This window comes from Ostrea edulis, chromosome 2 (assembly GCF_947568905.1).
Source record: "Ostrea edulis chromosome 2, xbOstEdul1.1, whole genome shotgun sequence".
Classification (NCBI taxonomy): Eukaryota; Metazoa; Mollusca; class Bivalvia; order Ostreida; family Ostreidae; genus Ostrea; species Ostrea edulis.
The window spans coordinates 109,397,700-109,421,591 of NC_079165.1; the positions used below are offsets into that span (position 1 = coordinate 109,397,700).

Sequence of the window (23,892 nt, forward strand, 5' to 3'; positions counted from 1 at the left end):
GTTGAAAATTACGCATTGCTTTACACAGATCCACAAGAAACCAAGAGGTAATCTCTCTCTCTCTCTCTCTCTCTCTCTCTCTCTCTCTCTCTCTCTCTCTCTCTCTCTCTCTCTCTCTCTCTCTCGTTAACAATGCTAGACGTTGCTTTGTATTTGGCAATGTAATATTTGTTATCATCTACAAAAAATATATTATTGTAGGCAAATTTATGAGAGCATACACGAATCCAGTGTTGAAAATAAATATGAGAAACTGTCAACTGTTCCTAAAAAAGAAGGTAAATGTATATCTATTTAAGCTATTCTCTTAGTTTACATCATGATCACTTAAAACACATAGTTCCTGTCCGTTGCGAACTATACTTATTGGTCGTTGACTTAGTAAATCAGAGTTCCATAGTAATATATGAAATAAATTCAAGAGGTTGGTATACTGAATCAAAATTTTCTGCTATTGACATTATATTAGATTGAAGAAAGAAACCCAAACAATACCATTGAATAGAAGTCATGGAATCAACTTCAAACAAGCTTGCAATATCAATCGATATAGGATATTCAATTTTGATATAGCGAATAAACCCAGGTTCATTTCAATTTATATCAATTGAAAGTACGGATGTATATTTAATTGCTGTAATAAAATTTAGAAATTCATTTCAAAATTAGCGATTATCTCCCTCATGCATAGCTCTTATCCTTAGACGAATTTGACTCAATTTTTTGGCACTCTGTTTTTCCCTAAAATAGCTCTTACAAGTTTATTGTCATTTCGGATTTCCAAACATTTCGGTTGAGCATCACTGAAGAGATATTATTTGTCGAAATGCGCATCTGGTGCATCAAAATTGGTACCATATAAGTTTTACATCAATGTCATCAAAACATGGTTTGATAAGGTGTTGCAGTAACCTGCCTCGATTTAAAAACTGACTATACGCAGAACAAACTCTTGCATATCGAATCAGTTGAGAAACACAACCACCATATGCAGGTGATGATGAAATATTGCTACATGAAAAGGTGAAGAAACAAACAGCGATCCATCTCGGCACTCCTATTAGGAATACTAAATTGATAGTTGTGCAAAAACGAAGCCCTGGACATAACAGATGCCTAAGGCGAGTAAGCATTCACTGCCAACCAGCCACACCCACCGTGATCCCTCTATTTTGATCGGGTAAAGGGTAAATATGGGGAAAATGGCGATGTAGAAGTTGAAGTGATACTATTTGTAATAAAGTTGAGTTTGTCGTCATCTTCAAGAAAATTATCTAAATATGAAACAAATGTGGAAGACTTTTTGGTGTCTTTTATTTCCTATTAATTTGGATATTTCGAATGACAAATGAATGAAAGTGATTGTTAATAGATAATACGTTATCAATATATCTAAATGTCGAATGGAAGGCCTCAGCTTCTTTTGTCGACGTTTTTGGATAAATTCTGCCTTGTAAGAATGTAAAAAAAAACCAAAAAACAGGCCAGCTAACAAAGGAGCACAATACATACCCATGGGAATTCCAAAGACTTCGAAGATAATATCAATAACGAACTCCAGCATCTTTTTATTATCAACTTCAGAGTACTTGTCAGTGGAATCGGAGTAGTGTTTAACAAAGTAATTTTCTGAATGACCGATCACATGATATGACTATTTTCTTTTCCCATTTTCATTGAAGAATCAACCTTTTATGATGTCAAACGTATTGTCTTTAATTTATCGTGAGGAATGGTCGTGTGAAGTGTTGAACAGTTATTCGTTTTGATTATTTCTGGCATATGTCATGGTACAATATGTTTGAAGTTGATATATTCATGAGGAGGAAAGATAGGGGCTTGGTATGATATTTATTGTCTTTAAAAAATTGACATACCCCCCAAATAAAGAAGCATCTATGTATATCCTCAATTTGCTGACATGCAGATAATAAATAGTCGAACACATCCCATAGTCTGGCTTATCGTAGAACTTCAAGTATCAATCACAATCTTCAAATGACAACCAAGTATAAGCTATCGTTTGTCCAAAGGACAGCATTCAACCATCTTGTAGCATAGACTGGATTCTGTTATTGTATAACAAGTGTTTCTGTTGAGCTATTAATGTTGCATTGTTATGATATCTAGATGAACGAGGTGTCTCGGGTAATAATTAGAAACCATGATCAACTTCCTTACATTCTGATATTAGATTTGGATTTCTAAGATCCTTTTATATGCAATTTCATCACAAATATTGATGTTAATATTCTGTGTCAACAGACGATGACGACAACTACCAGAATTCCCACAAACCGAGGACTTCATTACCATCAGATGGGGACTTCAACGCCTCATTTTAGAATTAGAAATATCGAAGGAGGTCTTAGCGGCATTTTGAAATTATATGTACTAAAGAAAGACTCCGCACAAAATTTATAGATGTGCTATAATATTTCAAAATTTTCAATATTACCATGGGGCAAAATCGGGGTAGAATTTTTTTTCTAAGTTAGATGTCTGATGACTGCCTTGAAGCCCCATTAATTCTATGGCGAGATCCTGATAGGGAATAGGGGGCGAAGCACCCTGAAAGTACTGAGCTCTAAAACAAAGAAGATATATATATATATTATATATGTACTGATACCTCCAGTTCAAAGTCAACTCCATTGTAAATGCACACACTTTATTTAATTCGAGTAAGCATGGTCCAATTATACTACATCCATGTGTATGTGTGGTGGTCGTGTGGTGTGATTTACTGCAAATATACAAAACAAAAAATAAATAAAGTATTTCATAGCAAAGACAGATTATCTAACATTTGATAAATGTTATCCTAGTAAACAAATACTCTATCAACCTCAGTAAGTAACATTGTTTACAGTAAATACTCTACACTTGTACTCTAGAAAACCAGTACATAATGTACAAAAAACAATTTAATCAGACTAGAAAGTAAAAAATTTATGTTCCTAGAAACTACATAATATTACACATAAATAGCTAGAGGAAAACATTCCTATCAATACATGAAAATTGCAGAGTGCACAAAAAATTCACACATAAAGTTTCACAGCATAATTCTATGTCCTTCAATACTATGAAAATTAATATGAACCATATTATCATATACTTTGCAAACATTACGATATAGCTATGAATTTTCTAACAAACATGCACTCTAAACATGTTACCAAAATGCACTTTCGCAAGTAAACACGCTGTAAACATTCAGTTAACAACATTATGTACATAAATTCTCTTGTAGAATAATTTGCATATAAAATGTCAGGTTTAACTTACCATCTTAGAAGTTTCTCTCATAGAAAAAATATAGGGTCTTCAGCACAGGTGACTAGTAATCTAAGAATGGCTGGTAAATTGTACTAAAGCTCGTGCACCCGTGAAAAATGTAAAATCCAAGCTAAACCGGATATTGAAACATTCAAATAAATCCGGAAAAATATGGAACTGAAAAATCCGGAAAAACGTTTGGTACAATGTTAAATTGGCCATAACAATATATATATATATATATATATATATATATATATATATATATATATATAATAGTGTTTTGGACATGATTTTATAATAATTGATCATATATGTATTTGAGATGTTATCATGTATTATGTATTATCTAAAAATGGGGCGCACCAGCGCTGGATCCACCACTTGAGAAATTGGTTGTAATGAGCAATTTCAATATGCTCTCTTGGAGTGCCCATCTACCAGCAATTTAATCAAAATCGTACTTTAATGTCTTGATGTCTATTCATATATGACGCTATATCATTTGAATGATGACGTATTATACTTACGTAATTAGGAGCAGTAGAACCATGCCTCTAATATTACAAATGGCAGTAAGAAATATATTTCGTTATATGAAAACATTGTTTGTGAAGCCATTGCTAGAGGTATGATCAAATATCTAAAATGTTCTCTGAAAGGCTGTATAGCTATTATTTGGGTTTTTTCACTTCATATAGAAACATGTAATTTATATATTCTTGCCTTACCCTGTTTCTATTGATTTTATGCATTATGGTATTTAATACGCATTGTATGTAGTTTGAAGTCTCCGTATGGGGAAAATAAAAATTAATTGAACAAATGGATTAGTCTTGTGATATTACTGACATATTTTGTCTATCTGTTGTTGTTGGGTTTTTTCATTATCCCATGTTACAGTATGTATCGAAGCTTAAAAAACGTCTGCTATTACCGGATTAGCCCATTGCTATTTTGGTAAAAAATGGAATTCCCGTAGACTATACAAATCATGCACAAGTACACGAACGGTGAATATAACGAACAGTGATCAATCTGATAACTCCTACAAGCTATACAAAATAGATAGTTGGGCAAACACGGACCCCTGGATACACCAGAGGTGGGATCAGATGCCTAGGAGAAGTAAGCATCCCCTGTCGACCGGTCAAACCCACCGTGAGCCCTATATACTAATCAGGTAAACGGAGTTATCCGTAGTTAAAATCACTCTGTGGTGTGTTTTATTTCGAGCTCAGAGGGATATATTAGAATCGACATATGAATGAAAGTTATCATTGTTAATAGACAAAACGTCGTCGATATATCTAAATAATAATAATAATAGGCTTCATTTATCCAGGATAACACAAATTAGCATATACCTAGTCTCCATTGTGGTCCTGCATTAAAACATATACAGAAACATAAAATTAACATCTAAAATTAGTATCTAAACATGAATACGATATAAAAGGAAAAGGGGGTAAATACAGCATAAGACGCACCTAATGAGTGATTATATATATATATATATATATATATATATATAGAGAGAGAGAGAGAGAGAGAGAGAGAGAGAGAGAGAGAGCAAGTTTTTATGACTTGCCATGATGGTCGAGCGGTCTAGCGCGTTAGTTACACGCTGCTAGGAGATTTGGTTCCACAGGTCGTGAGTTCAACCCCGGGTGGGGGCGGAAGTGGGTATCCAAAATAAAGTGAAATTTTTATGTGCTTCATATTAAATATTACTTCACTTAGGGCAGTTATGTTCATTTAAGAGCAGTTATGTTCATTTAAGAGTTTATTGCTATTTATGTGCTTTATATATAAATATCTCGAATGCAATGTGTATCATGTATGATCCTCTTAAATGTCCGTTAAATAACTGTATCTCATTTCCATTGTCAATGACCGTGTTGCGTGTGACAGCGTGGCGAGAATTCCATCGTCATCGAAAGCAAGTTTTTATGACTTGCCTAGATGGTCGAGCGGTCTAGCGCGCTGGTTACATGTTGCTAGGAGGTTCCGCAGGTCGTGAGTTCAACCCCGGGTAGGGGCGTCTGAATATATATATATATATATATCAGTAAACTTAGTAACAGTACTTATCTCTTATCCTTAGACGAATTTGACGCCACTTTTTTGGCACACTGTATATCCCTATAATAGCTCTAAAACTTCATTGTTATTTCGGATTTCAAACTGGTGCATCAAAATTGGTACCGTATAAGTTTTACACACACACACACACACACACACACACACACACACACACACATATATATATATATATATATATATATATATATATCTCCAAATTGTGTTTTTAAAAAATCACAGTGTTCGGTATAAAATATTAAAAGAAATAGAATAAACGGTACACAAAATTAAAGATTTAACGCAAGTGCTTTCATTTTATAATCCTTAGGCGTTACATTTTAAAATAGTTTTTATTTTATATATATATATCCATGCTGATACTATGCAAATTTCCCAAGTTACAGAACCAAAAAAAAAAAAAGAAGAATCAATTTTACAATTTACTAAATAGATAAATAGTGAAATTTATAAATGAAAATTTCTTACAACCATATTTTTGATAATATTCCTATAATTATGAGATGGAAAATTAAACTTGTATCACTAAATAAATTCAGTTGTTGGAGAAAGAAACCGAATATATGTATGTAAAACTTATACGGTACCAATTTTCATGCACCAGATGCGCATTTCGACAAAGAATGTCTTTTCAGTGATGCTCAACTGAAATGTTTGAAATCCGAAATAACAATGAAGTTTTAGAGCTATTATAGCCGAAAACAGCGTGCCAAAAAAGTGGAGTCAAATTCGTCTAAGGATAAGAGCTATGCATGAGGGAGAATGTATAAATTTTACATGTAGGTCAATTTGACACACTTATTTTCATTTTTTTTCTACTAATTTGCATTAAATTATTTTAAATACTTGAATAAATTAGCAATTTCAAAGAGGAAAATATTGAAGAACATTGGTGTTAAATAGTATAGACATTTACTTTACACTGCTTCATCAGGGTTAGGTTTTGTTTTGTTATGTTTTGGTTCCAACTGACAAATCTAGTAACAACATTGTCTTTGTTTGTAACGCTCATTATTACATCTGTATTTTAAACGAACTTGGCATTAATTCCACTTTTGGTAATCATACTTATACTCCAACTGCCCTTTCAAAAGATGAAATTCTTCAAAACCATGCTTCAGTTTTAGACACATTTAATATCCCAGTCAATGGGTCGAATGAATATGAGTTACCGTACCTATATTGGATTCCTAAACTACATAAAAACCCTTACAAACAAAGATACATTGCTGGATCCAGTAAATGCTCTACCAAGCCTCTATCTTTGTTCCTCAAGAAAATATTAACAGCTGTGAAGGAGAAACTTCAAACTGACTGTGCGACTACATATGCCAGAAGTGGTGTTAATCAAATGTGGATTCTAAAAAATTCTAAAGAACTTTTAGTAAACTTGAAATCGCAGAATTTTTCCCAATTCAATAACATTAAAAGTTATGACTTTTCAACACTATACACGACCATTCCTCACGATAAATTAAAGACTAGAATTTTTGACATCATAGACAGTTGCTTCTTCAACAAAAATGGAAAACGGAAATATTCATATCTAGTGATCAGTCATTCAAAAACTTACTTTGTTAAACACCACCCTGATTCCACGCACAAGTACTCTGAAGTTGAAATAAAAATATGCTAGAGTGTCTCATTGACAATATCTTCGTGGTCTTTGGTGATCAGGTCTTCCAACAGTCTGTTGGAATTCCCATGGGCACGAATTGTGCTCCTTTGTTAGCTGACCTGTTTCTATATTCACATGAAGCAGAATTTATTAAAAAACTTCTACGTGAGAAGAATAAATCTCTCGCTGTGGCCTTCAATTCGACATTTCGATATATCGATGACGTTTTGTCTATTAGCAATAACTTTCATTCATATGTCGATTTGATATATCCCTGTGAGATCGAAATAAAGGACACCACAGAGTCGTCCACTTCTGCTTCATATTTAGATATTTTATTGAAAGTAGACATTAACGGCAAATTGACAACTTAACTGTATGACAAACTGGATGATTTCAGCTTCTCCATTGACCTTTGACCATGTGACCTCAAAATCTATTGGGGCCATTATATCTTAGGATATACCAGTGTACGAAGTTTGATGTCTGTCAAGCAAAGGGTTCTCAATATATTAAGTGGACAGTATCTTCTTATGTCCAGTTTGACCTATGACCATGTGACCTCAAAATCACTAGGGGTTGTATACTGGTTAAGATGTACAGTGTACCAAGTTTGATGTCTGTTAAGCAAAGGATACTGATGATATTGAGTGGACAGTATCTTCCTATGTCCAGTTTGACCTTTGAACATGTGACCTCAAAATCAATAGGGGTAATCTACTTCTTAGGATGTACCGGTGTATTAAGTTTTATGTCTGTCAAGCAAAGAGTTTTCAAGGTATTGAGTGGACAGTATATTCCTATGTCCACTTTGACCCTTGATCTTTGACCATGCTACATCAAAATCAGTAAGGGTCATCTACTCCTTACAATGTACTATTGTACCAAGTTTGATGTACAACGGACTAAGATGAAATTCAAACTTGATCTATAACTTGTTATGACAAAGCAATGTACTAAATATCAAATGAATATCTGCACGCAAAACAATAAAAAAGTCTAGAAAACTGATAATGCATGCTATTGTTCAAAGCCAAAGGGGCCATAACTAAAATCAACAGATCGAGACGAAATTCGAACTTGATTTGTAACTTATTATGGCAGATGTACCAAATATCAAATAATATCTGCAAGAATAGAGAGAAAAAAGTGCAGAAAACTGATATGACGGACAGATGGACGGAGTGTAAACCTCAAGTCCACTTTGACTTTGTCAGCAGGGGACTAAAAACAACTTTAAGATATTGTAAAATAGTGCTTTGTAAAGGAGAGGTGACAATGACTTAAGAAAGCTTAATTTGTTTGATAATGCAAACATTAGAAAATGTATGTATGACCTTGACCTGTGACCCTAAATTCAAAGTCAAAAGAGTAAGTACCTTTCATAGCATCAAATATATTCAAGTCAAAACATTATAAAATTAATCAAAGCTAAAAGGGATATGGTAACTGGAGTTGACAAGAATTCAACAAAATATCTACTGTATTTGAGAAGAGCCTAAAACACATTGAAAATGTGTAAAATCACATTTCAATGGTGACCTTGACCTTTCAAATTAGGGCTTATGCGCAAGTGGTCCAATGTCTCTAAACATATTCATGTAAAAAATATGGACTCAAACAAAGAACTGCAGACATTCAAGGGCAATAACCAGATTTAAGGGTCTCCAGATCCCTTCGATTGATCTCTCACTGATTTCTTTTCTGAATCTGAATTCAAGAGTAAAGGTTTTGTGTCTCTGTATCTTTCGATTTAGTAACTAAGAATAGCAATATACATCTGTAACAAGTTTTTAAAAACCAAGTCAAGTCAGTGTTCAGCAAAAGTTCGATGTTCCTAGAATTTATAGTTAAAGAAGAGTAATGAAAACAAGGATTAGAGTCAAAATTAAAGTATGTAGGTTGATATATGATTATTTCTCAAGAAGCACTGTATTATGAACTACAAAGTGTATCGATAACTCTTACGTTAAGGCGTGAGAGTATTTTGATGGTAAGAAAAAAACAACAACTAATAAACAACAATATCAATATACTTTGCACGGAAAAGTGGAAAGTGGAAAGCTCTAAATATATGGATCTCAATGTTCATACTCTTGTCATAGTGATTATCCTTCAACTGTTCATTCATAAATCCTTACATGGTATGCTCACATGAGACTGATATCATAGCTTCTTACTGTGGTGCTTTTATTTTAACATGTTTAATGAAAATGGTCTTCTGACACCAAAACTTGAGTCACTATGGCCCTTGTCCAGATTCCTCTTGTTGCTTCCTAGAAGAATGGACTAGCACTTTACTGAATCAAGATAGACTTGTGACATGAGGAGTGTTCATCCACTGTTACACTGAAAGTTGTTTCCGTTCTCAAGGGCTCTCTTCCATATTATATGGGGAGTCAGTCATGGAATGCATTTTCTGCCCATTTAGTTCTAAAAACCAGTAAACAAAATTAATCCTATGTAACATATGGTATATCAAGACTGAGTATACACACCAATACTTTGCTCAGTTCTGTCTTCACCTTGCCGGTGGCTGATTTAAACACACACACCCATTGAGACCAAAAATAAACAAGAGGCACATGGGCCTCATCGCTCACCTGAGTCACCTTTGCTCATATTTAAAAACATTTCCTATTCCCACGTAAAGCTTCGATCCCTATTGTGGCTCCAACCTTCTCCCGGGGCCCATGATTGATACAAAATTGAATCTGCACTATGTCATGAAGCTTTCATGTAAATGTAAACTTCCATGGCCAGTGATTTTTAAGAAGATTTTTAATTAATTTGCCTATATATTTGTATGTAAATTTTTTATCCTCTCCTGTGGCCCCATCTTACCCCCAGGGACCATGATTTTTACAAACTTCAATTTGCACTATTTCAGGAATTCCTTGTGCAAATGTAAACTTCTTTAGCCTAATGGTTTTCAGAATTTTTTTAAAAAAAGATTTCTTTCTGTTTATTAGTTATGTAAAAACTTTAATCCCCTATTGTGGCCTCATCCTAATCCCAGGGATCATGAATTTCACTATCTTGAATCTGCATTATGTCAGGAAGCTTTCATGTAAATATCAGCTTTTCTGGCTGAGTGGTTCTTGAGAAGATATTTCAAGATTTTCCCTATATATTTGTATGTAAAACTTTGATCCCCTATTGTCGCCTCATCCTACCCCAAGGGGTCATGACTTTAACAAACCTGAATCTGCACTATGTCAGGAAGCTTTCATGTAAATTTCCACTTTCCTGGTCCAGTATTTTTTTAGAAGAAGAGTTTTAAAGATTGTCCCTTTATATTTGTATGCAAAACTTTGACCCCTATTGTGTCCCCATCCAACCCCCAGGGGCCATGATTTTAAGAAACTGAAATCTGCACTATGTTAGGTAGCTTTGATGTAAATTTCAGCTTTTCTGGTCCCGTGGTTCTTGGGAAGAAGAATTTTAAATGACCCACCCTATTTTTTGCAATTTTGTGATTATCTCCCCTTCGAATGGGGCATGCCCTTCATTTGAACAAACTTGAAAGCCATTCACCCAAGGATGCCTTTGGCCAAGCTTTGTTATAATTGGCCCATTGATTCTGGAGAAGAAGTTGAAAATGTAAAAAGTTTACAGACGGACAGACAGACGACGGGCAACAGGCGATCAGAAAAACTTATTGAGCTTTAAGCTCAGGTGAGCTAAAAATAATTGTAGTATAAGATTTGACATTATATATATATATATATATATATATATATATATATATATATATATATAAGAGAACATGAAGATAAACAAATCCATTACTTATTATCATATAATAATTCTATTATGTTTTACATGTATTACATGCATAGCTAAAATAACCCATACAAGTTACCTAAAAAGCCTCAAAACCCTGGAGCTCTACCCCCCTTTAACAAATCTTGGATCCACCACTGCATGCATTTACAGGTACAAGATCATTTCGGGATTGTAAAATAGCAAATTTTATTGCTGGTAGTGTTTTGGTACAGTAATTTTAATTAGATTTATTTTGTGTACATGTGACATTGTTTATGCATATGTGTTTATCAATATTCACATGATTACATAATAAAGTAGGAGACATTTGACAATTTTAAAGGAAGATATACAATAAAGGACACATTATTTGATTACAGGCCACCAAGATCATTATGACTATGCAACAGTTTATGTGTTAGTTTTCAGAACTGCTACTTTTCTAGTGGTCTAACTCAATACATTCGAGTACCTAAATTCATCTCACTAGTTAGACAATAGCAAGTAAGTAGATTAATTAATATCCAGGGTCACCAAAAAATGTAGGTTAGGTGGGGGATTTTATTTTTGTCAACAGATGGGTGTCGATTAAGAAATGCTACACAAGAGAAATTTGATGAGGATGAAAATGGAGGATATGTACAATATTTTCAAATTGAAAACTTTTAAATTTACTTTATTTAGTCAAAAAATGCAGTTTTCGTAAAAAGTAATCTGGAATTCTTTTTTAAAAACCCTGCCAGATTCCTACACATGATGTACAGTTCAGCAGTTGACGTGCTAACCCACTAAGTTACTCAGCTAGGCAATGAAATCCAAAAAAAGACAAATATTGCTGATATTTATATTTTCATACATGGTTTAAAAGGACAGTCATTATCATGTTGTAGAGTACCCCGTAAAGCCTTTATTTTTAAAAATGTCTAATTTTATAGACCTGACTGAAACAATAGAGTAATTTTATTGTACTTTGAGGCAAATAAAAATTGAACTACAGTAAGTCAAAAAATGTGGAACTGTCTTGAAGACTGCATTGAAGTGAATGACACTTGCTACATTCAAAGAAATCTTTTTTTCTCCCTGAAATGATGAAAATGGACACTTAATTGATGTTAATATTACAAGTAAAATGAATACAGTTGATAAAATCTTAATTTTGTTCTTCTTTTCTCTATTGTATCTGATAAAGTGGGTCAATATTATGTAGAGCTGGTTAGGGAGGGGTGAAATACTTTTTAATATCATAGTAATTTAGCAGATGTCCTTGAACTTTTGCATTATTTACATACAATAAGCATATACACAGTATACGTACAAAATAAGGGTGATTTCAACGTCATAATTTGAGATTTATGCAATACCAAAGAGAAAAACAAAATCATTTGACAGAAAATTTTATACAAATACAGCTTAGAACTTGATAACCTTGGTAAATAAAGCTGAAATATTGCATCATCTTCCCAGTGATATGAATATATAGCCCTGTGCATTATGACTTACTTTTTCGTTGTGATGTCGTATTGCATAACTTGGAGGTACATTTATGTACAGCACTGAAACTTTTGGGGGGATTAGCCTTACTTTAGCTGTGTAGCAGTGAGGGTTCTTCATCGTGCCAGTACCTACCGTGATATGGGGCCTCTGGTTTTAATGCCATGTGTAAAACACCCGTGCCTTTCACTTACAATGCCGAAGGATTGGCACAGGATTTACTTCTCATTGTTAATGTTTTTAGTTTGGTGTTGCACCATAATTGAGAATAGAAACTATTTCTAGGACTGAAAAATTCGGATGGTAACTGGAAATAGTTTGTAGATATTTGTATGGGTAATATGCAATCGTCATGATGTTATTTGGTCCCTTCATGTACATTACTGTATACAGTATTATACCCCCCCCCCGCACTAAATTTCTCCAAGACGACAATGCAAAACAACTTCAAATTTCACACAAACTAGATCTATATAAGGACCTTTTAATAACAACACAAAATCAAACGGTGTATATTAAAAGTTTCACCACTTTAAATACAATTCCAATGTCACCATATTGTAGTCGATGGGGCGAGCTGTTCTGGGAACGACTCGCCCAGCTACCGGGATGACGTAGGCCGTGCGCGGGTTTTGCGCACGGCCTAGCTCCATGTGACTTGCATTGCTGGAGCGAACTGATACGGACGCAACAGAAAAGATATGCAAGGCGATATCTGATATACAATGCAGCCACACACCAGATGAGGTAAGTCTCCCGCATGAGAAGAACTTGATATATTGTATATTTATACGGTAATAAATACGACATTGGCGCCCAACTCGAGGCCTGGGAATTTGGCGCCGACCAGTCATTTTTTTAGGATTCGAGTCGTGTAGGCTCCGCCATTTTAGTCAACTGCAGCATCACGTGCTCAGTATCGGGGTTTTTTCTATTTGAATTAGAACTCATTTATTATCTTTAGGATTTTATCTTTTATTTTGTTCTGTGATTTTACTCATTAATTTGCCTTGTATATTTGTGCCTTATGGACTGGTCCTTTAGCGAGGCAGTTTCTGTTCTCGGTCTCGGCGACAGCCCGGACACAACCCTGACCCCGGTAGATCCCTCAACCCTGGGAGGGGGTGGAAGTAGCCTCATGGGTATTGAGATGGGGGAAGGGGGTTTACTGTCACAGACCGGAGCGTGGTGGTGCCGTCATACGGCCCACTTTCCTATACAGATACCCCTATGCCAGAGAGTAGGTCTGAGGCTGTTCTGAGAGCGCCCGCTACCCTTGTTCATCAAAGTAGCCCCTGGGGGATGGATATTCTGTCAGGTCTCGTAGGGAGGTTCGTTTCGATGAGTTGGTAGTTAGGTCAGAGGCAGAGGCGGTGGATGAGACACGGGGGTTGTGGACTCATCCTGCCGGAGTAGATCGCCAATCCAGCCAGGGAGGGTGGTGCCACCTGGGGAGTATTTTGGAGTTCCTACTAGGGCGGCTTGACCTGGATACCCCTATCACCTCTGTGAGGGGTAGGGGTAGTCTGCCTTAGGCATTAGGGGGTCTTTTGCTAGGACTGGAGAGCGTGCTCCGTCAGTTAGGAGTGACCTTGAGTTGGATGGTTGGAATGTCGATTTGCCCTAGAGTCTGTCCATGACCGGGAAGGGCCTTATTGTCACTCAAGCTGTCCTGTCATATATCTGAATCAACTTACGAAACATTCTCTTTACATACGAATTCCATATGTACGAGTTAATTATATAATAGAGTATGGAACTATTTTGCATTTTGAGTTAACGCACGTTTTTCCTTCGCGACAGCAATATTGTTTAGAACATTCTGTGTATTCATCTTTTCTGTTTGGTTCGCCACGGTGTAAGTATTTACATTTACTTGTAAATCATATGTACTTATCGTATGGCATGTCAAACGTTCTTTCCATTTGTAATGTAACGTGTTACTGGGTTCTTTACAAGAGATTGGGTCATATATTTATAATTTTCCTCTTACTCTACTTGAGCTACTGATTTATCATTAACATATTTTTTTATATTTCTCTGAGCGTTGATTGGTACTGAGTTAGTTATCTCGGGTTTCTAATCATATACAGAGGGTTGTTCGCTGGCTGGGCTACTTGCACTGTGTTCCTGAGCCATGTTCCTATTGCTTAGTGAAAGTACAGGTTGCCTCACCCTTATTCAGGATAATTGCACCCAGTACCCCACTGCAATTCCTTAAGCTCTTTTCACTAATGCTTATTCCTTTTCTCCCTAGCCTATTTCTATTTTTAGCCTATCTATTGCTTCTTCTCGCTTCTTGAGCTGTTCACATCAGACTGACTGATTTCTCGACTGCAGGCTCTTATATACTACTGTACTATGTCTATCCAAAAGGGGCGATCAGGTCCTTGGACTATTCTAAATTATAAATCATTTCTGCGCTTGGAAGACATGGACCTAATACACTATAACTATTAATCATTACACTACCCACGTCTCTGTATACATGCGTCCCGCATGTTTATCAATCTAACAAGATAATGTTTTTTTTTTTAAATTCAATGATTCAAAATGTACAGAAAGGAATGCATTAACATAAATACATAAAAAAAATTAATTTTCCTTTTTAAATAATCATGTTATGAAATGATCTTGTGTGTGCCTCACACAATTAAAACGCACACAATTATGAATATCGTTCTTTTTTAAATGTCCGTGTCTCCTAATCATTCCAAATGTCTTCTTCAAACTTCTCCACACACTTGCCGTCCTTTTGATACTTTCTGATGATCCGTACCGTTTTCTGATGGCTGATCCGTTGTGTCTGAGTGCTTGCATACAACATAATTACCTGGTGTTTGCAACATCGGCGATGCCTGTTTCTTCTCATCATCGACTATCCGAGGTATCTTTTAGCTTGTGACTGTGTCTGTTGCTTCCACTTCTTCTGCTCTACGTCTTACTCTGGGTAATGTAGGTGAAGTTTTCTTTCTAATGGTTCTACCAGCTTCCAATTCATTTTCGAGATCACTTGGATCATCTTGCCATTCCTTGTCATTTCCTTCATCTACTGAACAAGTTGTGGCTTCGTCTTGTTCATCTTGAAGTGCTGTTTGTTTACTGTCACATTTAGTTCCGTTGCCCTCAGATACAGTATTAATCTGACGTATGTAATTTGAACGAGAATATTTGTTACTGCCATGGTTATTGATTTCTTCCCAGTCTTCAGAGAAACCACATTGATGACAGGGGTGTCTGCTTAAGCTATCTGTATTGCAGTGTTTGGCACCTGGTCGATGTCTAATTTCAATATCGTAGGTACCAAGAAATTATATCCACCCTACTACCTGGCCTTGAGGATCCTTAAAATCTAAAAGCCAACTAAGTGCACTGTGGTATGTCCTTACAATCACCTTGTGACCATATAGATAATGTCGAAAATGCTTACATCCAAACACTACAGCCAAAAGTTCTTTGCAGGTGACACAGTATTTTCTCTCTGATTTTGACAAAGTTCTACTGGCATAAGAGATAACTCGTGTCTTTCCGTCAATTTCTTGCGATAACACAGCACCAAGTCCAAATTCACTGGCATCTGTATCATGTATAAAGGAATAGCAGAAGTCTGGGTGACATAGTATTGGTGCCGTGGTCAGGTGATTCTTTACCTTTTCGAATGCTACTTGGCACTCCGTGGTCCGTTTAAACTCTCTATTCTTTTCGGTGAGTTTGAATAGAGGTTTAGCAAGAGAGGTAAAGCCATAAATGAATCTGCGATAGTAACTACATAGTCCAACAAATAACCTCCCTTCATTTGGATTCAGAGGCGTCGGCCAGTTTGAAATGGCACTGATCTTTTGAGGATCGGTTTGCACTACTCTTCCTGACACTATGTATCCCAGAAACAAGACATCCTTTTTAAATAATGAACACTTTTTTGCCTTTAATTTAACCCCTGCTTTTTCAAGTTTGCTAAATACCTGAGCCAAGTTATTAAGAGTTTCCTCAAGGTACTGCCAAACACAATGATATCATCGATGTATACGAGACAAATACTGTAATTCAACCCTGCCAAGACTGTCTCCATAAGTCTCTCAAATGTTGCAGGAATATTACATAGCCCAAAAGGCATGACCGTAAATTGGTTAAGTCCGTTTCTTGTGGCAAAGGCAGTTTTTGGTTTATCTGACTCTTCCATCTCCACCTGCCAGTGCAAATCAAAGGTGCAAAACCAAGCTGCTCCTCAAAAGCGATCCAAGGAATCGTCAATTTTTGGTAAAGGATACGTATCCTTGACTGTTTTGCTATTGAGAGACCTGTAGTCTACACAAAATCTCGTTGTGCCATCCTTCTTTTCAACAAGGAAAACCCCAGAAGCCCAAGGACTTGAGGATGGTTCTATTCCCTTTTGAATCATGTTGTCAACCTTTTTGTCTATAAATTCAGCTGCATGATGCGGTAGCCTTCGTGGGGGTTGTTTTGTGGGTTTAGCGTTCTCCGTGTTAATTCTGTGTTTAATGAGAGACGTTTTTCCAAAATCATCCTCTGATTTATAGAATATATGCTGATACTTCAGGAATATGTTCTGTTTTGGCCGCCTCAGCCGTACTCAGATATCTGGTTGTCTCCGCGTATAACTCTTTCAAATGAGTAGGTATGGCATTCTCAAAGCTTGTTTCGACTGATTGTTTTGGGCAGTCAATGACATTCATAACTGCAGATGCCTTTCCAACTAATGTATTCCTATGCACTATCTGTGGCTGACCAGATACATTCATTAGTCTTAGTGTTACGTCTTCTCTTACATTTATGAGAGTTCTAGCCACTAGGGCTTTTCCCGATTTCTGAAACTTCCCATCAGCTTCCACCATCAATGATTCTGTGATACTTTTATCGGATGGCAACAGTAAACGACCAGAGCAGATCATTGACCAGAGCAGATCATTTCACTCATGAGTGGAATTGTTACCGTCTCCCTCAGACTTATGTTAAAACACCCAAGGTGACCTTGGAGCTGTAGCCCGTGCTCAATTCCTCCCACATATAGTTTGCCCAATGACACATCAACGAGGCATTTATGATGTTTAAGAAAATCTAGGCCCAATATTCCATCAGTACATATATCAGCATTTACCACGTCATGATTGAATAAGAATGTATCCAGTGATACTTGGAGCTTACATCCACCATTTACCTGCAACGGAGCTCCATCTGCTAACACTATTTCTTGTGTAACAGGGTCAATTCATTCCTTCTTGTGCTTTCAATTTTCTCAAATATCGTATGCGACAAAATTGTCTTAGTCGCCCCTGTGTCAACCAATAAACCAATAAACAAGGAACCTGGTTGACAGTGGCCTCAGTGAATAATACAGATTGAATATCTACTCTAGTTTGAGTGATTGTACCACATCTAATCGTGTCTCAGATTGTTCCACTGGTTTACCTGGGACATACTCTCTTTTCTTGGACTTAATTTCTTTTTGCTGTAACAGTCTACTACTTTATGTCCCCGCTTTCCACAATGGTGGCATTTAAAAGGGAAAGCATTACCAGAACTCAGCGATGAAGTCGTAAATTCATTTACGCTGTGTTGCTTTGTTTTTTCTTTAAACAGAGTCAAATGCGCTATTTTGTCCTCCAAAGCCTTTAAAGAAGAATTCATCACGCAGTTGTTTGATTTCTTGATTCCAAATCGTTAGATTCATTACTGATACTGCTCCTCTAGCAAAACCAATATCTTGCCTTCGTTGTCTTTCTGCCCTAAAGAATGCTTCTATTTTGACTGCAAGTCGAATAACGTCATTCAGAGTCCTGGGTCTGAATTACTGTATTCTAAATCTCGTGTCAAAGTCGTTGAGTGAGTCCACAAAATGATCTGTTGCAATCATTTCTGTAACCTCCCTAGGTGCTATCGGGTACGCTAAATGCGCCAATCGCCAAATGCTTTCTCCTAGTTCAGGCAAAGTATCTTTGGGTTTCTGGCGTTTCTCTCTAAGCATAACTCTGTAGAGCCCAGTCTGATTTGCAGGGGCAAATCTCGCTTCTAAAGCCTCACAAAGGTCTCATAAGGACAGACATAATCCGATTTCATGTTACCTAAAACCGTTTTTACTTGTCCCCTAAGCGACGCTGCCAGGTATAGTCCTTTTTGTCTGATACTCCGAGAATTTATATTGCAACATGCCTCAAAGTGTACCTTATAGTCAATCCATGACCCAGTACCATTAAAAGTAGCAGGTTTCATGACCGTTTTACCTTGAACATCACCGTCACCACCCCTGACGATAGAATCTAGCACTTGTCTGTGAAATAGGAGGCATGATATCCTTTAACACTTTCCTATTGAGATCATGTGATACCCTGTCTGTCCCTGAAGTATCCCAGCTAATTCTTGGTGTTGACTGTCTGGCCCTGTGTTCCTCGGTAGAAAGCAAAGGACGTGTAGCTGATGTACATGGACTAAACAACTTATATTTATTCTTCTTGTCCCGATTGTCCCATTCATCAGGGCCATACAGCAAGTAACCTGGTGTATATTGTTCGGTTTGACTTGCAGACTGCTTTGTACTATGTGTTTCTGTGGCTTTATTTCCTGTCAATCCCTCTATAGTTGTATCACACACCTTTGATTGTATATCAACCCGTGAATCTGGAAAACTGTGTGCCTTGGTGAATTGACGCTTTGAACTAAGTCTGTCCAATGTTTCCTTTAATTTTTGTCGCTTATCGTCAATGGCACCAAGCTCATTCCATAGATCTGAACCGTGCTCAGTCATTTCATCAATTCGAATGTATTATAATGAAGAAAAAATAAAACTCTACAACACTGCTACTATGAACTAAATTGTATACATTTCTAACCAGCACTCTGTACCCTGAACACCGTATACTGTACCGCGTCCCCCAATTTAACACCCGAAACATAAACTTGGTTATGGTGTTAAAACTATGTGTGTTATACCTGTGTTATACTTGTGCACTGAAAACCCTAATGAATCATATAATTGAGGTTCAAAGCAAAAATAGAAATTCTAATAGATTAATAAAAAAAATAATCACAAATGTACCCTATCCCTTGACCGGCTGCCACCAAAATGTGACGTGTTACTGGGTTCTTTACAAGAGATTGGGTCATATATTTATAATTTTCCTCTTACTCTACTTGAGCTATTGATTTATCATTAACATATTTTTTTTTATTTCTCTGTCTGAGCGTTGATTGGTACCGAGTGACTTACCTCGGGTTTCTAATCATATACAGAGGGTAGTTCGCTGGTTTGGCTACTTACACTGTGTTCCTGAGCCAAGTTCCTATTGCTTAGTGAAAGTACAGGATGCCTCACCCTTATTCAGGATAATTGCACCCAGTACCCCACTGCAATTCCTTAATCCCTTTTCACTAATGCTTATTCCTATTCTCCCTAGCCTATTTCTATTTTTAGCCTACCTATTGTTTCTTCTCGCTTCTTGAGCTGTTCACATCAGACTGACTGATTTCTCGACTGCAGGCTCTTATATATTACTGTACCATGTCTATCCAAAAGGGGCGATCAGGTCCTTGGACTATTCTAAATTATAAATCACTTCTGCTTTTGCAAGACATGGACCCAATACACTATAACTACTATTCATCACAGTATTGTATATTTTTCCATTTGTATTATAGATTTTTTTCGTTTGCATTGTATAATTTCCATTTGCATTGCAAAATCTTTCATTTGTATTGCATCCGAGGGATTGTTTATTTTGATTTGTTACGAAGAATTTCATTAGTTTAGGTCCCACTTATATTTAGCCGTCACCAGCTGCAGGTGACGTACCACACATAGACTTACTATGCTACATGTACGGGCACAGTGGTGTAGCAGTGGGGGTTCTTTAACGTGTCAACGCCTATTGCAACATGGGGTGTCTGCTTTTAAGGTCACATTATCTGAAAGATCTGTGATTCTCACTTTTAGATAACAATGCGTATGGGAAAGTATTAACTATATTTACGTCTAAGGTTTAATGCAGCCATGACACGAGTAGAACTCGAACACAAATATGATATTTTATATATAGATGTCGAAAAAAGCATGCATGTGCGTTTTATTTTGTCAGAACGCACTTGTTCCAGGGGACTTCCAAGAATTGCGGTTACGGGGGCGTCACTTTATGAGACAGGGGGTATAGGGGCCGCCTCAAGGAGGCCCCCAGTGGGTCCAGGGCGAAGCTCTGGAAGGGGTCCAGGGTCGAAGTCCCCGGAAGCTCCTGGATTTTACAGATTTTATAGGGCTTGAAATATGTCATTTTTAATAAAGTGAAATTAGTAAAATGACGCAAATTTTAAGGGTTTCTGGAAAAGTTATTTCAATAAAATAATTCAAGAAATAAAAAAAAATTGTCATTTATTTCTCCGGGAATGGAAGAAATTATTGCTTCTTTTATCGTTTAAGACATTTTTCTCAACAAGATACCAAGATTTACCTTAAATTTGAAAATGTTGAGGGGGGGTGTGTGGCGCCGGCTGCACCCCTCTTAAATCCGCTACTGACTTCTCCCCCCCCCCCTGCACCCCCCCTCCACCAAGGCTTTGCACTGGACTCACTAGGGATCTTAAAGACCCAAATAAAATACCGCACGGTTTCTTCACGGATCACTGGATGTGGGCGGAGCTCATTTATGACAATTGTTACGTACCTGGCCAAGAGATCAGGGTGCTGTGTATACTTTTGATGTACACAGGAAGGGTCTCAGGGCCGTCTACAGTGTTTCTGTGGTCATAGTGTTTGTATAATGGTTGTATCACTATGGCTAGATGACACACAGTCTACACCACCCCCTCTTTTTCACTTTTACTCTTAAGTCATTGGCTCAATGAATAATTTCTTTCATAAATATAGAGCTATCATAAATTGATAATATAAATTATTTCAGTAAGTTTTTAGAAATTAATGGGCAAATTATTGTTTGATTTCTGATTGTGTATTTTGTAATACATGTATATAGAGGGGGAAATTACAATTATATTAAAATTGCGTTGTTCAGGGGTCTTTTTAAAAACAATTGAATTACGAGAAAATAGCAGTAGTGAACAGGTCAATGGTATCAAAACTATAGAATACAGGACTTCCTCAAAATCTAAAGAATGTCTGTAGGTACTGGCTGTTATTGTTATCAAAACACCTCTCTGGGGAAGCTCTAGACCACAGTTTCTGCAGACGTCACTCTACCTGAGATATATTGTTAAATGTTTGGTTGACAGACGACTAACAGTTTGGGGTGTTAACTTAAAGTTGGGTCTTTAAGACAGTCCCCAGACATCCAGCAGTTTACTGTATCCTTTCCTTCAGAATTATCTAGATCAGCCAGTGGTCAAATAGGAGACTAGTTTGAATATGCTGATCACATTAGACGCATAAAAGCGATCAATTAATGAGGGTTACGCCATTACACTTAGTAAATACGGTACATTCCTGCGAAACGTGGCTCCTGAACTTTACCTCTTCAACATCTCGCGCATTACCAAATTCGATAAACGATAACTTAAGATTAATCCATTGAATAGTTGTAACAAACCAAACTCGATGTTAACAATTGGTGGGAACCCAAGGGCCGAATTAAGTCCCTCGAATCTACTGAATTCTGACTAAATAAAAATGTGCATGCTTTTCTGGACAGTTCTATTTTTTTTAAATCATCGTGGGGGGGGGGGGGGGGGGTTGGTTCGCCATTACTAGAGCTAGCTACGTATTTTTAAAAATAACTAGTCCTGCATGGACCTGGTCGCGGTAGCTCAGTAATATATCGCTTGGTTTGTGGGCGAGAGGTCGTGAGTTCGAGAACCGTTACTGTCATTGCCGCATCAAACCCAAGATATAAACAAAGACAGTGATTGCTCATTTGCCAAACACTCGGCATTTAAAAGTGAGAATCACGGGTCTTTCCGTAATGACCTTAAAAACAGATATTCCGTATCGCTGCACAGGCGTTGGCACGATAAAAAATCGTCATTGCTACGGCCCTGTGTGCTAAGCACGTCTACAGATGTGGTACATCAGTGACGTTAACTAATGAAATCCTTCGTAACAAATCAAAATAAATATTCCCTGATACAATACAAATGAAAAATTATGCAATGCAAAGGGAAAATATAGAATAAAAATGGAAAATTATACAATACAAATGAAAAATATAGAATACATATGGAAAATTATACAATACAAATGGAAATTATACAATGCAAATGAAAATTTACACAATGCAAATGGAAAATATAGAATAGAAATGTAAAATTATAACATACAATGGAAAAGATCAAATATTGCAACGTTTGACATGCCATACTTATCGTGCTGATATATTTGTGTTTTCATTTATCATCTATTGTTTACATTTACAAATCATTGCACATCGAATTAAGTTTTGTCAATCATACGCATGCAACATGTGCCTAGTCAATGAGTCAATTTAGTTATCTTTAAGTCATAAGTAATTGATGGTATTGTTGCAATACATACTTGATTCTTGTAAATATTTACTGATCTATTCAATTCCTACATTCTACGGTTCACCATTAGTGACATAGTTGTATCGGCATAAGCTACCTTCTTCTATGTGTGTCATTCATCTCAATATATATATATATACTGAATTAATTAGATATCAGATCACTTTATATTTCATTTGGAGGATACCATGCATGTATTGGCATGTTATATACATTTTATATTGATGTGTGTCATGATTGCGAACTTATGATTGTTTTGTTTTGTTTGTAGCCCTTTACCACTTTCACTTTCACCTGTGCAACATTAAAGGTCGGTTAACTATCTGCGGACTTCGTCTTGTCTATGGTAGAATACAAGCACTACCCGCTAGGTATGGCGATTATATATGTACTTATGTTTCGTCGGGTGTTTTCGGTTGAAAGTGAGACCCCAAGTGTTCCTGGGTGGGGGATGTTAGGTACCATGAAATAGGTGTATGGATCACGCTCCCAGGCCCAGTACCCCGGATGAGGGTGCTGCCCAGATGTTTTACCCTATACCCACCTCCCTACCCTCTGTCTCCCGTAATGTGACTTCACTTGCCTATGGTTCAGGGATGGATGCGCATAGGTTGGGTTTACTCATTGGACGCTCTCAGAGTTTATTGAATAGCCCTAAATTCTCCGTGCCACGACTTCAGGCATCCGATGCTGTGACACCCATGTATGGGGACACTGGAGTCCAGCGCCATGGCAACTGTGACTGGACCACTCCCAAAACGGAGTTGGTACAATCCCCACCCCTGGAGACGCCCCTAACGCAACATGCTACACCGGCCTATCATACATTCCCTGACAAGCAGCAGGGCATGCCACTCTTGATGTGGCTAGGGCAACAGTGCACCAACGCCCAGTCAGGACCCTTGGACGCCGCACCCTTAGTGCTGGGCACCGGAAGCCTCGCCAACAGCGCCCCCGACTCAGATGTATGGTGGACCACTGGCGTCAACCGCTGCCCAAACCCAGTATTTTTTACGGACTCCAGACGTCACTGGCGGCGACTGTCTCAGCGCCTACCTACGCTCAGCCTGCCCCACCTAGAATTGATAAGGGGGGCACGCAAGGATTTCTTCCAGCCCAGAGGGCAGTCACTGCCCCCTAACTGTATGCACCAG

The 23,892-nt window shown here is 37.1% G+C and overlaps 1 protein-coding gene across 1 annotated transcript in view; it reads left to right on the forward strand.

The window, feature by feature from the left end:
* Nucleotides 1-51, forward strand: part of LOC125680240 (brother of CDO-like) — a 40,195-nt gene extending 40,144 nt beyond the window's left edge. Inside the window, exon 11 of the mRNA XM_056153582.1 lies at nucleotides 29-51. Coding sequence (XP_056009557.1) covers nucleotides 29-51 — 23 coding nt within the window. The remainder of the gene's footprint in view (nucleotides 1-28) is intronic.
* The last annotated feature ends 23,841 nt before the right edge of the window (nucleotides 52-23,892 follow it).